A 25,752-nucleotide genomic window follows, 5' to 3' on the forward strand; every position below is an offset into this window, starting at 1 on the left:
CATGCAGGCACAGGGAGAACATGCAAACGCCATGCAGGTAGTGCCATAGCTGGGATTTGAACCAACGACCCCAGTGCTGCCTGGCGGAAGTGCTAACCTCTTAGCCAATATGCTACCTTTGGACGTTGTACCTATTGTACCTCTCTCTAATAACAATAAAACAATTATTGGAAAATGAAAAAGGAGCCTTGGATGCAGATGCTGTCTGAACAAATGAAAGCTAGTGTCATCATGTTTGACTCTGCCAACACCATATTAATGCACAAAAAATACACATTTGATGTTCAATATCAATTTATAGGGAGCTATAAAACTGTTGTTTTCTTATATTTAGAACTTAATTAGAATCTTTCTTCTGAAACTTTTTTCAATCATATAACCACCACAGCACCAATTAGGACTGTGCAGACAGACTCATACTGAGTCCCCGCCCATGGATCTTTTCTTGCAGATGCCAAAGAATAGGGAGAGATTATGTGAACACACAACAGCACTATAGGAATAAGGTACAACGAGGATTCAAAAAACAAAAAAATGGCATGATATAGATATATATATGATTTATGTGAATGAATCATGGCAATTAACATTTCTCTGTTTAGTTTCACTTTAAGGTTTTTGTGTTCTGTATGCTACTTCATATGGGGATCAAAGATGGGAATCAAAGTAATTTTAATTTTTTTGCAACCAAAGCAGAATGCAATTATATAAATATAATTTCTAATAATCAGGCAGAATTAAGAATTGTGCAAATTCATCTGGAGTTTTAAACAATATTCTTTAAAAGTAAATCTGTTTTCACTAACCTGGTAAATACGAAGTCACCCCAGTTCACTCTAATGCAAGTTGTCATGCAACTTGCGACTTAAAAGGCCCATGAGAAGTAGCATCCCATGTTTTTCAACGGGTCCGTTCTAATCCAAAATAAGGTTCCTGCACTATTTTTGTGCAACTTCATTGTGACTTGCATTGACGTGCATTACTGAAGTCACACTGGGGGAGATTTACTAAAACTGGTGCACTCAGAATCTGGTGCAGCTGTGCAGGGTAGCTAATCAGCTTCTGACTTTAGCTTGTTCAATTCAGCTTTAACAAGAAAACCTGGAAGCCAACTGGTTTCTCTGCACCAGATTTTTCACCATGCAGTTTTAGTAAATAACCCCCACTGAGTGGCAGCAAGTCACAATGAAGTTGCACCGCATAGTCGGACCTCAAAGTCGCAAGTCTCTATGGTCGCTTTGGTGTGAACCGGGGGTTAGGTATATAGTGAAAAAAAAAACGCATCACCAAAAAGCCCAGCAAACCAACAAAGTTTGGCAGCATGTATAAAAAAAAAAGAATTCAATAAATGAAAAAGAATGCATTGTTTTCATAGAAGTAAACACAGAATGCATACATACTACTGCTTTGTTACAACTTGTAAGACAAATTTTAGAAAGAGAACAGTTAGAAAGTATGAATGCAAGAAAGTAATCCTCTTTGAGTAGGAAAAATTAGCATTTTATAGCACCTACCTGTGGATATTAAGAGTAACAATTATGCAGAGGATATTCTTCCATAGCAAAGAACAATGTGTAAAGTGCAGTAACGCCTACAATCAGCAATCTTTTCTCTGTTTTTGTTATAGATTGGCAGTCCTCTTTGCACTCAATCAATACCAATAAACTAGAGGAGAGCAGTGATCTGAAGGCACTACAGCTACTCTGTAACTTCTATAAAGATGAGTTCACACTTGGTCAGTCTCTGAAAAACAGTGCAGTATAGATTGTTTTTTGGGGGGGCGGCTAAGCAACCACTATCAGGCATTCAAGAGGCAGCATAGTACCATCTCCTGAGTGCCTTTTTTTCCTGCTGAAAGGTAATTTTGAATGGAACTAATGTGAGGCACCTTTGAGACAAGTGTTTAGTTTGCAGTTATGGCATGTATTGACTTGAATAGGTACTTTTCTACCGTGTGTAAGAGGCTTACTGGTTAACTCTTTAAACAAATCATTAAGTTGGACTGCCAACCCTGCATATGTGATACAACTGAACTGAAAGCTCTATAGAAGCCTGTGCTACATGCATAGGTAGTAAAAGCGGTCTATTAAAACTGCTATGCATGCACTGTCAAGCATGTGCACTTGTCTCAATGTAGCTGCACATACTCAGGATGCGTACAGAACTGAATGGGGAAAGAACAAAAAGAGGGCGCACAGGCCTAGTGCATTACCATAAAAAATGTTTAATAAAAAATAATAAAGTAGGTGTTGTACTCACAAACGACAATATAGTCAAGGCACATCATAAAAGAACAGCTGGATCAACACCGCGCTGAGTAACAGTCCGCAATAGGGAGTTTAGACATCCAAAAGGCTGACGCTTTTCGAGGACTTGCCTCTTCCTCAGAGGGCTCTGAGGAAGAGGCAAGTCCTCGAAACGCGTCACCCTGTTGGATGTCTAAACTCCCTATTGTGGACTGTTACTCAGCGCGGTGTTGATCCAGCTGTTCTTTTATGATGTGCCTTGACTATATTGTCGTTTGTGAGTACAACACCTACTTTATTATTTTTTATTAAACATTTTTTATGGTAATGCACTAGGCCTGTGCGCCCTCTTTTTGTTCTTTCCCCATTCAGTATATTTGGATTCCCCCGGTCCATTTGAGGGCAGCAAGGTGTGCATGTTCCAGGACATTCTTAATGTGGTTGTAGCATCGAGTCCATCCCCAAGCGCAGGAGCATTTGTGTTTGCTGGTTCTGCGTACAGAACTATAAGACCACCAGAAAAAAAAAAAGAAGATACTTATTTTGCCTAAGGTTCTAAATATGTAATTTATACAATACATTACATAAATCAAGGTTTACATAACCGAGAGACAATCTGAACTAACATAAAAACAAAGTAATGATATAAAGAGATAACAGGATTTACTAAATTCTTCTAAAATATTAGTATTGCTGTTTTTAGCTTCCAATAAGCTGAGATATTTTTAATTTCTTTTGGTTTGTTTTGGCCAGTGAATCTTCATGTATCTTTGATAATTCCAAGAAAAATACTGAAAAAACTTTGGTGCCTTGAATGTAATTAAATCTGAAAATAAATACATAAAACACAAATATTAAGTAACTTTTCAGAGAAAGAGTAAAGCCAGTCAGTGAACTATAAATTCAAGCTTGTACTGTAAATGATGCAATTATATAAACGCTGGGATGTCCAGAAAAATGACTTGGTCATTATGTTGATGCAATGGTTTGTGGAAATAGTTTTATGATGCATAAATTCACACATTGTAAAGCCTTTACATCTATTATAGACTATTCAAAACAAAAACTTTAAAAAGGAAGGTTTGAAAAAAACTTTTATTTGTATATTTGCATTATCTATGACATGGGTGCTCAACCTGTGGCCTGAGCAGGTGTTGAGCAACTACAAATCCTGTGAGGCATTGCAAGGCTGATAGTTACAAGCATGACCCCCAAAGGCAGAGGCATGATGGAACTTGTAGTCCTGCAACAGCTGGAGGGCTACAGGTTGAGCACCCATGATCTATGGAGTAGATAGAAACCCAAGGTAAATTCAACCTCTCTGTTAGTCCTAGTGACCATTTTTACCTGGAAAGAAAGGGATGGGATATTACAAATTTGACAGTTGGGCTGGAACAGAAGGCCTGGACAGTTTCCCAAAGCTTCCAATGGGACACCTGTTCTGGTGATATATATATATATATATATATATATATATATATTGATATATATTGATATATATTGATATATATATATATATATATATATATATATTATATATACACACACACACACATACACTGTATATACAGTGAATGAAATAAGTATTTGATCCCCTGCTGATTTTGAATGTTTGCCCTCTCACAAAGAAATGATCTGTCTGAAAATCGAATGGTAGGAGTATTGTAACACTGAGAGACAGAATAGCAACAAAAAATTCAAAAGACATGCATATCTAACAAATTATGCACTGACTTGCATGTTCATGAGGGAAATAAGTATTTGATCCCCTTCACAAAACATGACTTTGTGATTGCCAACAAGGGATTTGCCACCAAGTACTGAGGTCAGACTTTTCCTGTAGTTGGCCACCAGGTTTGCACACATCTCAGGAGGGATTTTGGCCCACTCCTCTCGGCAGATCCTCTCCAAGTCATTAAGGTTTGGTAGCTGATGTTTGGCAACTCGAACTTTCAGCTCCCTCCAGAGATTTTCAATCGGATTAAGGTCTGGAGACTGGCTAGGCTACTTCAGGACCTTAATGTGCTTCTTCTTGAGCCACATCTTTGTTGCCTTGGTGTGGGTCATTGTCATGCTGGAACATCCATCCACAATCCATTTTCAATGCCCTGGCTGGGGGAAGAAGGTTCTCACCCAAAATTTTGACGGCTCATTGCCCCATCAATTGTCCCTTTGATGCGGTGCAATTGTCCTGTCCCCTTAGCAGTAAAACACTCCCAAAGCAGAAAGTTTCCACCACCTTGTTTGACAGTTGGGATGGTGTTCTTGGGGTCATAGGCAGCATTCCTCCTCCTCCAAACATGGCGTGTTAAGTTGATGCCAAAGAGCTTGATTTTGGTCTCATCTGACCACAACACTTTCAACCAGTCCTCCTCTGCATCATTTAAATGTTCAGTGGCAAACTTCAGATGGGCCTGAACATGTGCTTTCTTGAGCAGAGGGACCTTGCGGGCACTGCAGGTTTTCTTGAGCTTGCTTGAGCAGAGGGACCTTGCTTATATATATATATATATCTATCGCACACACACACAAACATATATATATATATATATATATATATATATATATATATATAGTGAAGGCAATAAGTATTGGATCCCTTGCTGTTTTTTAATGTTTGCCCACTCACAAAGAAATGATCAGTCTAAACATTGAATGGTAGGTGTATTGTAACACTGAGAGACAGAGTAGCAACAACAAATTCAAAAGAAATGCATGTCTAACAAATTATGCACTGATTTGCATGTTCATGAGGGAAATAAGTATTTGATCCCCTATCATTCAGCAGGATTTCTGGCTACCAGGTGTCTTTCATACAGGTAACAAGCTGAGATTAGAAACAGTCTCTTAAAGAGTGCTGATAATCTCATTTTGTTACCTGTATAAAAGACACCTGTCCACAGGAGCAATCAAACAATCAGATTCCAAACTCTCCACCATGGCAAAGACCAAAGAGCTGTCCAAGGATTTCAGGGACAAGATTGTAGATCTACAGAAGGCTGGACTGGTCTACCAAACTATTGCCAAGCAGCTTGGTGAGAAGGTGACAACAGTTGGTGCAATCATTTGCAAATGGAAGAAATACAAAACAACTGTTAGTCTCCAAGGGCTGGTGCACCATGCAAAATCTCATCTCGTGGAGTGTCAATGATCATGAGAACAGTGAGGAATCATCCCAGAACTACACGTGAGGATCTTGTCAATGATCTCCAGGCAGCTGGGACCACAGTCACCAAGAAAACAATTGGTAACACACTACGCCGACAAGGATTGAAATCCTGCAGGGCCCACAAGGTCCCTCTGCTCAAGAATGTACATGTCCAGGCCCGTCTGAAGTTTGCCACTGAACATCTGAATTATGCAGAGGAGGACTGGTTGAAAGTGTTGTGGTCAGATGAGATGAAAATCGAGCTCTTTGGCATCAACTCAACTCGCTGTGTTTGGAGGAGGAGGAATGCTGCCTATGACTCCAAGAACACCATCCCAACTGTCAAACATGGTGGTGGATACATTCTGCTTTTGGGGTATTTTTCTGCTAAGGGGACAGGACAATTGCACCACATCAAAGGGACGATGGGCGGGACAATGTACCATCAAATCTTGAGTGAGAACCCTCTTCCCTCAGCCAGGGCATTGAAAATGGGTCGAGGATGGGTGTTCCAGCATGACAATGACCCAAAACACACAGCCAAGGCAACAAAGGAGTGGCTCAAGAAGAAGCACATTAAGGTCCTGGAGTGGCCTAGCCAGTCTCCAGACCTTAATCTGATTGAAAATCTGTGGAGGGAGCTGAAAGTTTGGAGTTGCCAAACGTCAGCCATCAAACCTTAATGACTTGGAGAGGATCTGCCAAGAGGAGTGGGCCAAAATCTCTCCTGAGATGTGTGCAAACCTGGTGGCCAACTACAGGAAACGTCTGACCTCTGTGATTGCCAACAAGGGATATGCCATCAAGTACCAAGTTATGTTTTGTGAAGGGGATCAAATACTTATTTCCCTCATGACCATGCAAATCAGTGCATCATTTGTTAGACGTGCATGTCTTTTGAATTTTTTGGTGCTATTCTGTCTCTCGGTGTTACAATACACCTACCATTTGATTCTTAGACTGAACATTTCTTTGTGAGTGGGCAAACATTCAAAATAAGCAGGGGATCAAATACTTATTTCCTTCACTATATATATGCTGTATATATATATCACACTTTATTGCCAAAAATATTGGGACATCCCTCCAAATAATTGAATTCAGGTGTTTCAATCACCTCCATGGCCACAAGTGTATATAAGCAAGCACCTAGGAATGCAGACTGCTTCTACAAACATTTGTGAAAGAATGTTGCTCTCAGGAGCTCAGTGAATTCAAGCGTGATAGGTTGCCACCTGTGCAAGAAGTCCATCCGTGAAATTTCCTTGCTACTAAATATTCCATGGCCAATTGTTAGTGTTATTATAGTGGAAGCAACTGGGAAAACAGCAACTCAGGCACGAAGTGGTTGGCCACGTAAAAGGGTCAGCACATGCTGAAGCGCACAGTGCGCAGAAGTCACCAAACTGTCTGCAGAGTCAATAGCTAAAGACCTCCAAACTTTGTGTGGCCTTCAGTTTAGCACAACAGTACATAGAGAGCTTCATGGAATCGGTTTCTATGGCTGAGAAAGTGCAATGCAAAGCACCGGATGCAGTGGTCTGAAGCATGCTGCCACTGGACTCTAGAGTAGTGGAGATGTGTTCTCTGGAGTGACGAATCCTGCTTCTCTGTTTGGCAATCCGATGGACGTGTCTGGGTTTGGCGGTTGCCAGGAGAACAGTACTTGCCTGACTGCATTGTGCCAAGTGTAAAGTTCGGTGGCGGGGGATTATGGTGTGGGGTTGTTTTTTTACAGGGGTTGGGCTTGGCCCCTTAGATCCAATGAAGGGAACTCTTAAGACATCAGCATACCAAGACATTTTGGACAATTTCATGCTCCCAACTTTGTGGGAACAATTTGGGGATGGTCCCTTCCTGTTCCAACATGACTGTGCACCAGTGCACAAAGCAAAGTCCATAAAGACATGGGTGAGCGAGTTTGGAGTGGAGGAACTTGACTGGCCTGCAGAGTCCTGATCTCACAAAAGAACACCTTTGGGATGAATAAGAGGTGAGACTTCAAGCCAGGCCTTCTCGTCAAACATCAGTGCCTGACCTCACAGATGTGCTTCTGGAAGAATGGTCAAACATTCCCATAGGCACACTCCTAAAACTTGTGGACAGCCTTCCAAGAAGAGTTGAAGCTCTTGTAGCTGCAAAGGGTGGACCAATTCAATATTGAACCCTACGGACTAAGACTGGGATGCAATTAAAGTTCATGTGTGTGTAATAGCAGGCATCCAAATACTTTTGGCATTATTAGTGTATATATATATATTATACACACACACACTATATAGATATACATACAGTATATACTTTAATACTTTAAATCCTTTGACAAAAGGGCTTTAAATGATCTTATGTATAGCCAACACAACTACATTTCTATACAAATTATGTCTCACCTGCTTAATTTCTCATTTTGTGAATGTTCCCCATCATCTGCTCCACCAATTGGAAGCATCATTACTTTCTTTTTGGTTAGATCTTGGAAAATTCTGGCTAGTGGTATAGTTGAACCATCCCTGATCATGTCTGGTGAAACACTGAACACTGCAAAAAGCAAGCAGAACAATACATATTATACTGTACTGTATATGTATTACATAATTTCCTCCATAATGCATACACCTGTGGTAAAATATTTGCACCTTAATATTTTGTTAATTATGTCTCACATTTATTTGAGATACCTTTTATACCTAATTCAATGATGATAATCAACTTTATGTTTATGTAAGGCAAGTAAGTTATGTTACGATTTCTAAACACAGTTTCAGTTTCCTTCCAAGGCACCGTTTACATCCAACTGCCCATAGAGGACAGCAGGCTGTGTCTGTGTCCGCTCTGCATAAGCCACACGGATACAGACCAGCCATCTGCTTGCTCAGCGGGGATCAACAAACAGATTCCCATTAAGCAAGCAGACTACTAGTGGAGTCCACCCATTGTGCAAGGGGCCTTAGTTGAGTTTCAGTCAGTTTTTACCAGATAAGAAACACCTGTTGTGTGTTTACATTAGAAGGCTGACAGACTGCCAACATTCTGCTTCCATAGAAAGTAACAGGAGTTGTGATCTCAGTTCTTCTGTTGTAAACTTTGAAGACAAATTTCTCCACAATGCTTAAAGCTACAGGGCTTATTTTAAAATGTCTTTTCTCCTTGCTCAGAACATGTTAATACTTTTGCACAATCTCTATCTTTGACATAGCCCTGTTATAAGGCATCTTACTTTTTTGGGTTTATTGTTATTTACCTAGATAAACCTCTTCAGCGTTATATAAAAAAGAAATTAAGTTAGAAATGCATAAACAGCCAAGTAACTGAAACTTGGCATAAATGCAAGCCAGAAATTAAATTCCTGTCCCTACTTATAATTAAAAATACTTGTGTTTAAGAAAGTCAAATTAGTTTGTATTGTATTGGAATGTGCACGGTTTAATAAAGTGGACCTATAATGAATTGTTAATACAAAGCCACATTAACACAAGTCCTGCTGGGATGTATAAAGAGTAAATGAAATATGTGTCTTAGGGAAAATGCTGCTGCAGCTTTCCTGTAGTGCTAGCCATATGTCTGAAGGACTATTTGAAGGAAAGGATCAAAGTTCAGACTGGTTGACCCTTTCTCCAGCAGAAATCATGTGATCAAGTGCCTGTATCTTCAGACATGTGATTAGCACTGGAGGGAGCCTGTAGCAGTATTTTCTCCAAGAAAAAAATGTAAACCCCCCTATCAAAGATTGCCTATTACAGCAAGACGTTTAATAAAAGCATTATTTTAACATTTGTTCATAAATAAAAGTTAACACACACATATGCAACAACTGTGGCTACTGTATTCGCAATTTGGTGCTTGGCCGGGCCAATTTATATAGAATCATATGTCAGGTTCACCCAGGAACATTTGCCCGATTTAAAAAAGCAGTTTTGTGTCATTATTCACGGACTCTTTTACTCCTTCAGAAAGTATTCAGCAGCATCTGAATTTACTGGTGTTTTTGTCCAAAGCTACTTTGTCACATTTGCTGTATTTAAAAATCTGTGAATGCTACATGTGACACACAAAATGTACGCTATTCCCCACTCTAAGCTGGCAAAGTTAGTAATAACTGTGGTCCTAGAAATATTCCTTATGTTAACTCATGTATAAGTAACACAAGTACATATTGAAAAATGTTTATTACTGCTTTTTATACAATCTGTGCTTCACAATTGACAAAGAAAGCCAGGGCATTCTCAATAGCATCATGAGCCCCTGGGCAAAGTAATGCACTGGGGCCCCTAACAGCCTGCCCCAATTTACACACCTACTCTCAATAATTAATGTGATTCTAAACGTTATTTATTTTTTTTAAATAACAAAAAATGTCTATACTTACCTGCGCTGTGTAGTGGTTTTGCACAGAGCAGCCTGGATCCTCCTCTTCTTGGGTCCCGCGCAGGCTCTCCTGGCTCCTCCTTTCTGTCGGGTGCCCCCACAGCAAGCAGCTTGCTATGAGGGCACCTGCTGCTCTGTGTGTCCATTCACACACAGAGCCGCAGCTTGACCCTGCCCCCTCTTTCTCCTCATTGGCTGACTGGCGACGATTGACAGAAGCGGGAGCCAACAGCTCCCGCTTGCCGTCTCAGCCAATGAAGAGGCAGAGACCTAGGACAGCCGAGGCTGTCATGCACATTGCTGGATCTTGATGGGGTTCAGGAAAGTATTGAGAGAGCCGGGGGCACTGCTGCACACAGAAGGTTTTTTACCTTCATGAATAGAATGCATGAAGGTAAAAAACCTTGAGCCTTTATAACCACTTTATTGTATAAATAGTTGATAGAATTAAACATATATTTATTAGTACTTTTAATAAAATCAAATTTAAAACAATAAGAAAACATGCCATAAATCAAAGACTAATCAACACAAAGGGCACAGTACGAGGGGCGGGGGGGATCAGGAAGGCACAATACTGGGATTAGGAGGGCACAATACTGGGATCAGGAGGGCACAGTATGGGGGGAATCAGAAATGAACAATACTGGGATCAGGAGGGCACAGTACGGGGGGGAGGGGATCAGGAGGGCACAGTACAGGTTCCAAGACAGTTGGCCAGTATGATGTAATGCAAAATTATCATGGGGCCCCCATGTACCTGGGGCCCCTGGGCAGTGCCCAGAGGTGTCCATGCATTAAGACAGCCCTGTAGAAAGCTATAAAGTACAGAACGTTCCATCTGACAGTACAGCATTGAATTAAAGAACAGCTGGGGTCCCAACCCTATACAGTATGTATGAATATATTATTTGGAAGAAGAGATTTCACTGTATATCACAGAGTGAAGGTGCACTAATGTACATGAAAACTGACCTTTTTGTATTGCAATTTTAGCCGCTTTATACTGAGGATCATCAATATCAGCTACCCAAGGCATTGCTTCAATTTCCAGTGAAACGGTCAGTTTATTTGGACTGTTTAATTTTGCAAATACTTCTTCAAGATACTGTTTAACCTAGAAAGGAATGAATATACATATCAACAACATGCCAATTTCCTCCAGCAGACCCCAGTCCCACTTACAGGGGCCTGACAGGGAGTCCCTGCACTGTAGTCATTGATCCAATACCTGCCAACGTTACTGACTCATCTATCTGCCATAATGTGATGATCCTGAATGTACTGATAAGATATATCCATTCTGAGTACTATGAGGTTTATTTGTGCCACTGTGATTCAGCTTTTCAGCTGCATATTGAAGGTACAAGGCTCAGCACAAGGGACGGGGAAGTTAGGTAAGTCTGTATTATGATTTGTTTGAATGATTTTTGTCTGAATGATTTTTGTCTGCCTGCACATTAAAAATTGCAGCTGGGAAGAAGAAAAAATATAAAAGTAACAGAACAACTGATTTTGCAGGCACATTGTATTTTTTTATTTTATTTTTTTGTTAAAGAAACACCCAGGGCAAATAACACTGCCAATTGGTAGCCCTCCTTGGCAAGGTATGCTCGCCCATTTATGCTCCCTTGCTGTTTCTTTCCTGCTGAGCCTCAATCATCCCCAGTGTCGGAAGGGGTCATTAACCCGGGTTAATTCTGATGCCATCTAAGTGACAGTTCAGAAGGTTGATATTGCAGCAAAAGCTGGTTTTGATATTGCAGCAAAAGCTGATTTTGATATGTTATATTTTATTGAGCTATTTTTTTTATTTTGTTATATTTGGATGGAGTTCTGTTTTGAGGTTAGATAGAAGGCCTTTAAAAATATTAGGGAGTTAGGGCCTACATTTATGTTCAAGGCTTCCTAGGTATTAGCAGTTGAGAAATACTATTAGTGCTATAAACTGAACCCTAGCAACGGAGGGAGCTTGAAGGAATTTAACAACCATTCGTAAAGTAGGTTTAGAGATTCTTTCCAGAAGGATTGTGAGATCCTGCTCTTTACGAGCGTTTTTTAAATTTCCCCTGTTCTATTGTGTTACTCGCTGATTTATTTGATGGAATGCTGCCCATAAATGTGTACAATCATGAGAATGATCTGCATGGTTTCCTCACTTGATGTTGCTGCAATGTAGTTTGGGCACCTGACTTGGTGAAAGTAACTTGTATATCCTTTTCATGTCAAAAATGGAATTATCAGCACAACGCTTTGGAGTCTATTTACAAATGTTTCTGCACAAGATTTCCACAACTTTCAACCAAGATTCCCACATTTTTAATTGGATTAAATTTTAAAAAAATGTGTGAATCGTGGGTGAAACTTGTGGGAAAAAAAATTGTAATAGACCTTACATTAGGGGAAAAGAATGCCTTTCATGTTTTTGTGATATCTTAGAGTCTAGGACGAGTTGATACTTGCACAAAACCTGAGGGCCCATTTACATGTGCTAACGTGTGTTATGAAGGATGTTAATGTGCACATCATTAAAACAGCCCATTAATATGAATGGGCTTTCTAAATGTACCAAAGGTGCATGCACTATTTTTAGCAATGCGGAGCATCAAAAAAAATGGAAATGTGTTACTTTACATTGGTAAACATGCATTAGGTTGCCATTAGGATGAATGCCACTGCAGTGGGCCATAACAAGCATTGCATTGCTATGCATTACCACTATGCAAGTGTTTAAATCCAGCCTTAAACAGCAATGTTAAAGAAGACATGACACCATGTAACCTTGGATTTCAAATCAGTACAAATCTAGATGAGACATTTTTCCTAATTGATATATTGTATAGACAGTGCAAGTTCCTTTAGGATAGTGATCTCCAAACTGTGGCTCGCAGACAGGATGTGGCCCTTTTATTGCCTTCATCTGGCATTTGGGGCACTATTCTTCCCACCAATACCAGGCAGTTTTTCTCCCACTGACACCAACAGTGGAGAACTATTCCTCCCACTGACAACAATGATAAGACATTATTCCTCCCACTGACACCAACAATCGGGTACTATTCTTCTCACTGATATAAACAATGGAACACTATTCCTCCCACTGGCAGCAATGATGGGAAACTATTCCTCCCACTGATACCAATGATGGGACACTATTCCTCCAACTGATACCAATGATGGGACACTATTCCTCCCACTGACACCAATGATGGGGCACTATTCCTCCCACTGATACCAATGATGGGACACTATTCCTCCCACTGTTACCAATGATGGAACACTATTCCTCCCACTGATACCAATGATGGGACACTATTCCTCCCACCAATACCAATGACATGGCACTATTCTTCCCACTGAAACCAATGATGGAACACTATTCCTCCTCCTACTGACCACAGGAATGCAATTTTTTCCACACTGACCACAATGCCTGAAGTGTTGTTAATGGCCAATGAAACTGGGAAAATTTCTACTCCCACTGGCCACAGCCCAGTCCAGCCCCCCTAAAGTCTGAAGTATACTAAACTGGTCCTTTGTTTAGAAATTTTGGGAAACCCCTGCATTAGAAGATTAGTTTATGCTATAAAAGGCTGCTGGTTTACCAGATTTCACCAAAATATGGAACTTTAAGTGTGTATCTGCAGCTGTCTGTCCTCAGACAACCTTGAATCTAAGGGCTTCCCCTTGGATTTCTGTAAAAAAGGGGTTATATACAGAAATCTCCTTTTAATTAATCTGCCTATAAAAAAAAAGTTGTTTTATTTGGCCAATGCAGCATGGCACAAAAACTCAGTTCTTACTATTGCCGCAAAAACATTATTAATGAACTGGTGGTTATTAGGCTCTGGTGGTTATTAGGCTGCATATCCAATTGAAGACATTTCCAATTTTGTACCCTATGTCAGTGTTCCTTAAAACTGTGGGTCAAGGACATTTTTCTGTTGGGTTACCACTTGACTGTGGATAGCCTTGTTTCCCCAAGTGAGAAATCAGTGGCAAGCACACTGACTTAAAGTAACAGCACAGACACATATGGAGGGACTAGAGAATGTGCTAAGATGGGAACATTAGCTCCCCTGCTGACATTGGCATCTTCTCCCCAGCTTTTTATTGCTGCAGGGTCTACAACCATCTTGATTGGCCATTGTGGGATGATAAAACTCTTATGAATGCACACAGGAGTTCGTCCATCTTGGAACCGTGGTTTGCTGAGAATATACACTGAGATTCGCATATGCAGCTCAGTGTACATGCTAAAGAAGACTGTGAACAGGAAGGTAAGCTCATTCTATCAAATTATCTATAATAATATCTATTGACGTTTTGCTTTTCTGCTTTACATATGAGAAAACATTGAGCACTATATTTGAATATTTTGAGTTTATATGCCTGTTTTTATAATATACAGCCATTGTTATTTGTCTTTTTAAAGGCTTTGATGACATTTTGGTAATCATTTTTTTTTCTTGGGTCCCAGTACAGTAATAGTTGTCTTGTTTGTGTTCTTGAATTTAAAAAGTTTACGAACCTCTTTTCTATGTGAAAGTTTTCAGCAGCCATTCTTACCTGTTTTTCCACTACAGGGATTTGCATATTTGGAGCTTGCCGAATTGAGAATTTTCCTATCACTTTTGAAGGAATGACAGTTTTGGTCCCCGTTCCAGCAAATGCTCCCTCTATGCCATGAATGGAAAGGCTGGGGTATCTCCACATGCGCTGAAGAATTTCTTCCTGCAAAAACAGTAACAATATGTAAAAAGAAATTTGTATATAAGACATATTAGGTTCAGTTCACTAAGATAGATAACTTATTTTAACTCTGTTATTTGCTTTTATGAGCAATCAGTATTTTTTCCCAAATTTTAGTACTTGAATAATTTATTTATTACATGAAGTGTTACTTTATCACCATCCGTCAAAAATTCCTTTTTCTTCCTCCCTCCATAGGCACCTCATTGAAACTCGTAATTTTCACCGTAAATCTAGGGGCATTTTATTGCGTGATAATCCATGAAATTATTTTGACTGTAAAACACAAAATAGTAAATATCTGGTATTTATAATTCATGAGAATGCTTTCAGTAAATTAATCTGATCTACTCTTGAAATGCATTCACTGGACAAAACAATCCATTTTTTACATAGGGCTTTTTTCAGTGGGAACGTGGAAGAACGCAGTTCCGGAACCTCCTGCACTGAATGTAATGGCATGGAGTGCTGGGGTTTGCTGGAGGGTCTATTGATGTGGGCTGCAGGGGGATCTGTTGTCAGTAGTGGAAATCTATTTTTGCATTGGGGTCTATTGTTGCTGGGAGGGTCTTATGTTGCTGGGGGGTCATCAAGAGGCATAAACTGAAGGTTTTGCCATGGCCTTCACAATCTCCTGACCTCAACATAATTGAAAATCTATGGATAGACCTTAAAAGAGCAGTGCGTGACAGACAGCCCAGAAATCTCAAAGAACTGGAAGACTTTTGTAAGGAAGAATGGGCAAAGATACCTCAGACAAGTATTGAAAGACTCTTGGCTGGCTACAAAAAGCGTTTACAAGCTGTGATACTTGCCAAAGGGGGCAGTACAAGATATTAACTCTGCAGGGTGCCCAAACTTTTGCAGATGCCATTTTTTTGTTTTCTTTTATTTTGAAAGTGTAAATGATGGAAATAAAATCTAACTTTTGTTGACATATTATAAGAATGTCTAATCTGTAATTTGATGCCTTTTGGAGATTTTTCCATCTTTCCTTGGCTTCTTTATGCACATTAATACAAATTTTTAGCTGGGGTGCCCAAACTTTCGATCCCCACTGTAAGTGAGAGCCTCTACTGGGTGATTCTGCTGATTGCCAAATGTGTGAGGTTAAATGGGTGATTTATAATCTCCAAGACCAATAAAATCTGGAAGTGCAAAAAAATCACCATTTAGTGCTGCTGCAGGAGATTGCTGAGTCAGTTAAAGTGGAACTTAAAAGTGATTGTAAAAGCTCAAGGTTTTTTACCTTCATGTATTCTATGCATGAAGGTAAAAACCTTCTGTGTGCAGTGCCCCCCCCCCCAAATTCTTACCTGAGCCCCCTCTAATCCAGCGATGTTCTCGACAGCCTCTGCTGTCTCGGGACTCTTCCTCTTCATTGGCTGAGACAACAGCAGGAGCCCATTGGATCCCGCTGCTGTCAAGCACAGCCAGTGAGCTGATGAGGAGAGAGCAGGAGGCTGGGCCAAGTCACGGCTCTATGTGTCTTATGGAAACATAGAGCAGTGGGTCAGGGATGAGCATGCAGCGGTGCCCCCAGGGTGAGCAACTTTCCTGGCACTGCTTTAGCGGAAGGAGCCAGGAGCGCAGGTGGGGACCGGAAAAGAAGATGATTGGGGCTGCTCTGTGCAAAATCACTGCACAGAGCAGGTAAGTATAGACATGTTTGTTATTTAAAAAAAATAAGCTTTAGTGTCACTAACTGTATCTGAGCTGTTAGAGATTCTGTATATAGCCCTACAGAACAGACAGTCCACTTCTGTTTATCTGTTGCTTCTCTGTAAACAGGAAACAGGAATTTTTTTATAGGGAAAAGACAGTGTTTAACCATCATGCAGCTACAAACTTATAAACACTGCCATCTACTGGTTGAAGAATATATCTCTACAGGACACTGACACTGATGTTATTATGCAAAAACAAATGAACGTTGTATTCCAAATTGAAAACCACAAACTGAAAATGCTATTGCAATCATATTTAATATTCAAAGCAAATTCCTCCATCCATCTTATGTCTCCCTGCTCTATGTTGTTGAGAAATCACTTAGCATTTCTAGCTCTGGCAATCTTGAGTAAGGGCAAATGATTCATGTAGCATTCACTTCCTTGAATCCATCTGCTCAGGCATGTAGACAGGAGAGTGTGCTTAGCTGAGAAAACCTGTCCTCCCCTCCTGATGACTCCTGGGATGTATGACATCATTTTGGCCTAGGCCAGAAACCAGGAAGCAATCAAAGTGATGTAAAAAGAAAGAAAACTGCTCTGTCTATGGTCAGCCTTATGTAACAGTTGCATTTAAAAACAATGCACATAGATCAATCTCATGATATTTCGGAGTCGTTAAAGATCACACAAAGCCCTGGCCTGGCAATCCATTCTCCCCAGTTACAGGTAGAATCATGTTAAAGCTAATCTCTGGGTTTAGTAATCCTCTTAATACCATAGAGCATGTTCCTTTCACACTGCAGAATTTAATGTCTGCTGGTCCTATGAGAATATGATAAAGTTTAGAAGAAATAATATGACATTACAATAATAAACGTATGAAGTAACAAAAGATTTTTACCTTACTGCTGTACAAAAATGTGTTCACCTCTGTGTTGTTTTTGTGTTCCTCTATATCAAAATCTATATTTTCATATAAATGTATTTCTTGTTCTGTTACTGGAGCAACATCATCATAAATTCCAGGGATAAGGATACGACCAGTAGAGTCCACAAGACTTGCTATGCATAAAAGGGATGCAAGTCATTACCAAACCTGAGACTTCTTTATGATATTAAAAAACAAAATAATGAAAATAATATTCAAGCTGTCATTGCTGCTGCCTTATGAAAAGCTAATTGTCTGGCTATTGTGCAGAACCTCTGGGTTCAATACTTTCAGAGTAATTTCATTTCCTTGGCTTTATACACTACGTTTTATGTCAACAATTCGGAAGTATTGAATCTAGAGGATCTGCATGACAGTCTAACAATTTTTAGGCCTCATGCACACTGGGCATTTTAAAAACACTAGTAGCGTTAGCTGTATAAAGTCCTAATAAAAACCCAAGTTTTTCTTCATTTTTACATTCGCGTTTAGCTGTGTTTTTCCACGTTAGCAATTTTTAGCATGCACAAAAAAAAAAGATTTGGGCTCAAAAAAGCCGGTTTGCCATGTTTTACTGTGTTTACCAGCATTAGAGCATTTTTACAGCTAAAAAACTCCTCTTGGGGGGTGGGTTTCCAGCCAGAAAACACCCCTGACAAAAGCAGCTGATTAAAGCCTATGTGTGCATGAACACAGGATATCATGCTGGGGAGTTTACTGGCTGTAGAAAAAAAATGCCAGATGCCAAAAACAGCAGCTGTAACAGCGCCCAGTGTGCATGAGGACTTATATTCAGACGGATATCAGCAATGGCAGCCTCTGTTTCTGTCATGAAACATTTCATTAAGTCTTCATACACACTGGGAATTTTAAAAAAAGTAGCGTTAGCTGTATAAGTTGCATTAAAAACACAAGTTATTTTGCATTTGCGTTTGCTGTGTTTTTCCATGTTAGTGCTTTTTAGCGTTTTTTTTTTTTTTTTAATTTTGGCTAAAAAAACCATTCAAAAATCCTGGTTTGTGGTGTTTCACTACATTTACCAAGGTTTGGATGTTTTTACAGCTAAAAAACTCCTCTACAAACCCACTAGTTCTGGGTTTTTTTCCAGCCAAAAAACGGCAAAAGCCAAAAACAGCAGCTGTAAAAATGTCCAGTGTGCATGAGGCCTAAGAAAGAAAACTAAATATAAGGAAGCCAACAAGTAAGTTTGAAGTTGGGACACTTTCAGTGGCCATAAAAAGCCCAATCCCACCTCTGATACAGAGATTTGGAGGTTGCTGAGGCTAAAAACAGGTAATTTAGAGCTACCCAAAAGAGGCAACAAAAAAGCACTTCTGATGGTTGCAAGCTCTCATTATCACATACAGAATTATTTTTGACTAAATGAATCCTTCCTTTTTTTTCATTAGGAAGAAGATAATTGACTAAAATAATTGACAATACTTTACATGTATCATTTCTGCCAGCCACCAAAAACACAATGCTCTGTGCATGATATTTTCTCCTCATCATTCTCAGGGAGTAAAGCTGTGGTCACCCTTATCTTTAACATCACAAACACATAAATACAACTATAGACCATTCACTTTTCAAAGTTAACCTTCATTTTGCAATGTGAACCATCTCTACCCCTTTAGTAAATCAACCCTGGTATGTTACTCTTCAGCATTTCAAACCCATTGCTGGGCATTTGGGACCAAAGATTGAATGTGAATCACTGTAACAACTCAAGTACCCCCAATTCTCATGTGTTTCTAAGACTTTTCCTTGCCTTTATACAAGAACTTATCTTTAAACTATATTGTGAGCATAGTCTCAAAAGAAGTCATAATCATCAAAATATCAGAGAGCTTATAAGAAACCTATAATACCAATGATTGGTCTCTCAGGGAGCCATATACTTCCATTGTAGTCTTCAGCATAGCCATAAACTCATATAGCCTTGTACAACTCAAAAGACCAGCCAAGGCTATGGTTTAGTTAGAAGTTGTCTGTGTTCTATCTACATGTGGCCTATTCACAACAACTGCACAAAATGGTATCTGTCAAATAAAAAAAGTAAATGTGATCAGCTGTGGTGATTAACACCCCAACGTTTTTTTTGTTAACACAGAACTAGTGATTTGGAGTACTTGATCTGGATACCGAACCGGAGCGATGTCACATTTCCTCTCAAGTCTAGAAAAACCATTTGGAAGGAATGATCTTTTACATTTCAAAAATACGTAGGAAAGGGAAATTAGCAGAATTGCATGGAGTAACAGATTTCTTTAAATAGTAAAATGCGTAAGATGTGTCACAAATATTCTGCACCCCATCATAAATATTAGTATGGCTAAATGTATAGTTTACAATGTGCTGTTTATATTACCTAAAAGATATACTAGGTCCCTCATTGATTCATGGATGATGCCTCCAAAAGTTCCTGAGTGCAAGTCCTTTTTACCACTCTTCACCTAATGAAGAATACCAGAGATAAGATGCATGATTCACACTGCAATCGCCATTCAGGGTTATATGTTTAGTAAATGTGCAATTTTAGTCCTTATTGTGTAAAGATTGTGTAAAGATTTTTCCAAGGATGGTATACCAACATTCTGCCCATCTGGGAAGAAGAGTGACAGATAAAAACTTAGTTTAATCTTACAGTGGTCACAGTAGTAATGTTGTGTTGACATGGAAGGGATCCTATATCATATGTAAAAGCAGCCTTGGCTATGTACAACCTGTATTATTGCCAGGGCTTTTTTTCAGCAGGAACTCAAGGAAACGCACCTCCAGCACTGAATGTATGTAATGACAAGTGGTGGTGGGGTGTACTGAGGGGGGGAGGTGTTATTAATGCTGGCTGCTGTATCTATTGTCACTGAGGGGGATGCATTGTTGTTCCTGGGGTCTATTGTTGCTGGTGAGGAATAACTGTTGAGATTGGTCTATTTTTGCTGGCTGCTTGGAGGTCTCTTGGTGCTGGGGGGATCTATTGTTGCTGAGTGGGTATTTTGTTCCGGAGAGCCTATTTTTGCTCACTGCAGGGGATCTATTCTACTATTTTTCTTGTGATCAATAAGATCCATACAAAATTACTAAGCACCACAAAATGATACTTGACTTTGTATTCTCTAAAGGGGGCAGTACTGGGAGGTGGGTAGGGGGTGGAACTAAGGGACAGTGCTCGAAGGTGGGTAGGGGATGGAGATAAGGGGTGTCTCAGAAGGAAGGGAGTACCCGCACCTATTCTCTCATTAAAAAAAGCTGTGATGATTGTACAAGGCAACATTCTGACTGTTAAAGCCATGCTTTATTTTAAATTTACTATAACTATTTATTACTTTTAATAAAATTGTTATTGCTCATAGTATGGTCATAGGTGATTTAACTAGAGACACTAGGCACTCTAGGGCCAAGAAGGTTCCTTACACAAACTCAATACATTTGTTCCTCTGGTGCTCCTCAGATGCTGTAAATTTGTTTTTCAGTACTACTTTACATTTTATAAAGAACCATTTTAAATAGGGAAACATTTAGCATAGACAGTAAAGCAGTGTGGTGTTCTTTTGGTATTGGAAAATCAAATAAAAGTAGTTTTTTAATTTAAAAAGACAGTAAAGCAGTGTAAAATCTAGTAATGATATGCAAAATGCAGTAATTCCTTACAGCCGATAAGGCCTCAGTTAACTGTCAGAACAGTGGTTGGTTGCTGTGATTATAATGTACTTTGCACATTGCCTCAGTGAAAAAAGTATAAACTGTACTGTAGTGGTAATGATGTCTTTAAAGATATTATTGTATATTACTGTAATTCTATGTATACCTGGAATACATATTTGAAGATCTCTGCTTTCTATTACTGTCCTCTCAGTGCTTTTGCTTAAATCACTTGAATAACTGGAAAAGTCATTTGAAATTTTGCAAACAGCTAAAGCCTCACCAGTCTAAAGTATAAAACAGATCCTTACCTCTACAAAGAAATAGGCATTGCCTCTTGTCCCATATGTCAAGGCAGGTTTTTTGCTGAGCCACACGTTATCAGAAATAACAACGTAATCCACATCAGAGAAGAAATCCATGTGTTCCTTAATTAATTCTTCTAAACCAGGGGAGCCCGTTTCCTCTACCCCTTCTATAATGAACTTTATGTTCACCGGAATGTCCTGAAATCACAAAAGAAAAACATACATTTGATATTACAAATTAAATACAGAAAGCATATACTATATGAATATTAACAACAAAAAAATTCTGATAATGCTGAACTGCCAACCAAAGGGCCAATGCCAGGAAAATGTCAGAACACAATTACAGATCTATATAAATGAAGTGAGATAGATAGAGATATTTACTATATAATATGTAGCACTGCCCCCTTAGGAGTGGAGTTATTTTTGGGCTCCCTGTCATTCTGGACCCCTTTCTGAAAGCCAAACCCCTACTGACAACACAGGATTCTTTTGACCAGAGTAAATTATCACCAGAAAGCAGACACACACATATTAGAGTAAACTGATACAAGGTTTATATTAAACTTCAATGTAAGCTTGGTTAAACAGTACAAAAGGGTATGGGTACATGGAAAGGCGATGATTACTCTTAGCAATGTGAAACAAAGAAATACCACATACAGCAGAATCTCAATCAGTGTTAGCTTTACAGAAGTTAACCCAATAGCTTCAACCTGAGGTGGTGTCAATGAAAACTAGCAACAGTAGAACTAGCTTACTTTGGGCCCTCAGCATATGATGGCAAGGCTTAAATCTGAGATAAAAGAGCTTTTTGACCAGGGTAGTCAATGTCCCTTTAAATGCAGTGAGGATTCTTCTGCGTGCTCGCTGGAGCCCAGATGGTGCACAAGTAGGAAGTGATGTAGGTGACAGTTCATTACAGGATTAACACAAGGGAAGGAAAAAGGACAACTACTTTCCCTTTAAGAGGCACTTAATGTGGGTGTTGTCCCCTTTAATGCACTGAGAAAAGGGCAGCTTTAGGCAAATAAAGTGTCAAATCAGCAATAGGGCTTGTTGGCAAAAGGGCAACTCCACTCTGGGCTGCAGTAGCCAATGGCAATGGTGGTAGAAGTTCCTTCCTCTTCACCAGGGCACCTGATAGTGATGAGGATAGACTTTCAAGAAGAGTTGAAGAGTAGGCGATAACCAGAGGTGAGCAGAGAAGCCAAACAACACAAACTGGGAGCCAGGCCAGGAAATGATGGAAGGGAAAGGAAATACAAACCCACAGAAGAGTACGCAGCGTCCATAGGTGAACAGAGAAGTCAAACAACACATGTGAAAGGAATCAGGTCTAGGAAAAGCAATGCAACAAGGAAATAAGAATTACACATGCAGAAAACTTCAGGCTAAAAAGTGCAATGGGAAATGAAGGGTACATCGCTACATATAGGGTTACAGCGGGCCCAAAATATTCCTGGGGCACCATTATTTATTGAATTTAGCAAACGTGTTGAGCCAAGCTGTCAAATATTCCATGCTGTAGATATTGTGAACACGTTTGTAAAGATATGCTGAAGAGGGTGATAGTGGTTGTTTCCATTTTAAAGCTATCAGGCATATAGCTGCAGTCAAAAACGTGGTTTATCAGCTTGGTAGCAAGTTTGACTGTATTTGGTATGGGCAACCCCAGGAGGTAATGTACTGAATCTAAAGGGATTGACTGGAGGGACAAATATTGATTCTAAGAGGGTTTTAGTGTGTTCCCAGAGAGAATGTCTTGGCGCAGTCCCAGTAGATGTGGTGTAGTGTCCCCACTGAGTCAATACATCTCCAAAAAGTAAGAGGAGATTGCATGGAGAGTTTTAGGTGTAAGGTACTAGTGAAATAAAATCTTGTATTGGTTTTCCTCATATACAGTACATGAGGAAGTCTTTATTAAAGCTATCTCTGATATCTTCCCACTCCTCTAAGTCCAGGGTGAGGCCAAGAGTGGTACTTATTTTAATGCACTGGAGCTGAATACAGTTGGGTTAACTAGGGTATATGGAAAACACTGTTCAGAGGCAGCTCTCCAATTAGGCAAATTAGGCGGTCGCCTAAGGCTTCATGCTCACAGGGGCCTCGCAGCTGACGGCTTAAAAGTGAAAGTGATTTTGGCAGCTCTATAGCTGCTGATCACTTTCACAGAGCCGGCAGCGCAGTGCTTCCCTCCCCTTCCGCCGGCGCCCCCCCTCCTCCCGTGGTTCCCAGGATCTCCCGCTATTACTGGAGCCCGTAAACACATTTTCCAGCTAGGGGAGGGAGAGTGCTGTGGGACTGTGGCAAATCCATGCCTCGATCTCACATGCAAACAGTGAAACTGGAAGTGATGTTACTTCTGGTTTCAGATCCACCCTTTCCTGGCCAGTACAGCCAGGGGACACATCTAACCAAGCAGATCTGTGCTTAGTTTGATGGTGTGAAGGGCAGGGAGACATGGAGGTCTATGTCTCCATAAAGAGTACCTGTTACCTGTCAAATGCTATCACATGGGGGTTTATTAACCCCTTGTGATAGTAATCAAGTAAAAATAAAATGTTAAAAAAAAAAAAATTGCTGTAACCCCCATTTCCCCACACACCTGCACAAATGAAAGCTCAGGGTGTGCATGTGTATGTAAACCGTGGTCACACCACATGTGACATATCGCTGTGAATGTCAGAGTGATAACAATAGATCCACCACAAGAGATCCTAGTTAACGAGCTGTAAAGGCTTTTAAAGTGTCACCTATGGTGATTTTTGGGCACTGTAGTTTTTGGCGATAATCGCTCGCCCACGCAAATCTAACACATAGAATGTCTGGTATCTTTTTACTCAATGCAGCCTCCTCTTTTATACTTTAACCAAAAATGGGTATTCTATTGTGTTTTTACACGAAAATTCATTTTAGTATATTTTTTCCTGAAAATTTGTTTGTAATAAACAGCTGTGCAAATGTCACGTGACATAAAAATGTGCAGATATCACATTTTTAGTCTACAGGTCCTCTTCTTTCAGAAAACATATGTTCTGGGGTTTAAGTAAGTTTAGTGCCACAAATTTAGATTTTTACATGAATGCAAAAAATAAATAAATTGCTCTGGAGCCAAACTGGTTAACACTGCTGTGCCCAGGCAATGTTAAGTGCCCTGTCACACTCGCCTCTCATGTGATCTAAGACTTCTAGAGCTCCGACCACCAGCCAATGAGGAGTGACGTTGCGTCCGTGCACGTCACCCCTTCCGTCCACTGTACGGGGATCTCAATCTGGGAGGGCCTGCTGCAAAGCATTTAGTCTGAGCATGCCCTAATAGCATGCTGGTCCAGAGATAGAATATTTAGACTCTAAAGAGTACTTTCAATAAAGCAGAGCAGGCTCCATTTTCAGAATATTGTCTCTTGCTATCACTGCTATGTAGGAAGTTATATAGGAATGTAAGGTGGTGAATTTTAAATGCCAAGGCTGTTAGCTTAGCTTTACATTTACAAATTCCAATAAATCCTCTATTTAGACAATGAAAGGTCTTTGTGTTTCTTGTAAATATATTTTTGCACTCTTTACAGCAACGACAGCTGAAAAAGGAAGTGAAATAGCTTAGATGGCAGCATATGTTGCTAGAGGACACATGGTCCATATAAACCATTTTGATGTGCCAAGCACAGTGACTCAGACAGTTAATTTAGTCAATCCAGCTGTGACCAAATACAATATATCGACAGGATAAAGGGTAAATGCTGCTGCAAGGAAATGCAATTGGTCAGGAGTCCAAGCATTGCATCTTTCCTTTAATAACCTAAATGGCCCAGATATTATAAATGTCACCAACAATCTGTCCTAAAATTTAAAAAACAAAATCTTTTTAAACATTTTCCAACTCTATCAAAATGTTAATATTGCTGAAAACAAGACATTTAGTGTATAAATATTAAAAATATGGGAGTAGATTAACAGAGTGGCTCAATCAGAAGAACACAAGCATTCTTTTTATCCTTTAATATTTTGCAACTCCTAATATTTTAGATTATTTTTTCAGTAACTGAAATCTGGAGGATGCCACTGCTAACCTTCTGAATATGCAGGTTTTTAGGGTGCCACACTAATTCAAGGGCCACGCTGTTTTCCGACTTGCTGTTCTAATGCTGAACAAGCATGCAGCAAACAAAATTGCAGTGAGGTGCGATCTGTCTGCTGAGTCAGAAGAAACAGATTTGATTGTGCATGCATATACTGTATATACAGTCATGGCCGAAATTGTTGGCACCCTTGATATTTCTCCAGGAAATCATGTATTTCTCACGAAACGTATTGCATTAACACATGTTTTGCTATACACATGTTTATTCCCTTTGTGTGTATTGGGACAAAACAAAAAAAGGGAGGAAAGAAAGCAAATTCGACATAATGTCACACAAACCTCCAAAAATGGGCTGGACAAAAGTATTGGCACCCTTTCACAACTGCGGATAAATAAGAATGTTACAAGCATGTGATGCTCCTGTAAACTCACCTGGGGCAAGTAACAGGTGTGGGCAATATAGAAATCACACCTGAAAGCAGATAAAAAGGAGAGACGTTCACTTAACCTTTGCATTGTGTGTCTGTCTGTGCCACACTAAGCATGGACAACAGAAAGAGGAGACGAGAACTGTCTGAGGACCTGAGAACCAAAATTGTGGCA

The 25,752-nt window shown here is 39.8% G+C and overlaps 1 protein-coding gene across 2 annotated transcripts in view; it reads right to left on the minus strand.

Annotated features, from left to right (window-relative positions):
• Positions 1–2,784: 2,784 nt before the first annotated feature.
• Positions 2,785–25,752, minus strand: part of LOC149458486 (beta-Ala-His dipeptidase-like) — a 76,967-nt gene continuing 53,999 nt past the window's right edge. For both annotated transcript variants that reach the window (XM_089682375.1, XM_089682376.1), the window contains 7 exons: positions 21,066–21,260; positions 19,481–19,565; positions 17,083–17,243; positions 14,329–14,493; positions 10,735–10,876; positions 7,785–7,932; positions 2,785–3,072 (listed from right to left, as the gene is read on the minus strand). In XM_089682375.1, the coding sequence (XP_089538501.1) occupies positions 2,946–3,072; positions 7,785–7,932; positions 10,735–10,876; positions 14,329–14,493; positions 17,083–17,243; positions 19,481–19,565; positions 21,066–21,260 (1,023 nt within the window). In that variant the 3' untranslated portion in view covers positions 2,785–2,945. The remainder of the gene's footprint in view (positions 3,073–7,784; positions 7,933–10,734; positions 10,877–14,328; positions 14,494–17,082; positions 17,244–19,480; positions 19,566–21,065; positions 21,261–25,752) is intronic.

The sequence above is a fragment of the Staurois parvus genome, unplaced genomic scaffold (assembly GCF_062004578.1).
Source record: "Staurois parvus isolate SC_StPar_1 unplaced genomic scaffold, SC_StPar_1.0 ptg000287l, whole genome shotgun sequence".
Taxonomy (NCBI): Eukaryota; Metazoa; Chordata; class Amphibia; order Anura; family Ranidae; genus Staurois; species Staurois parvus.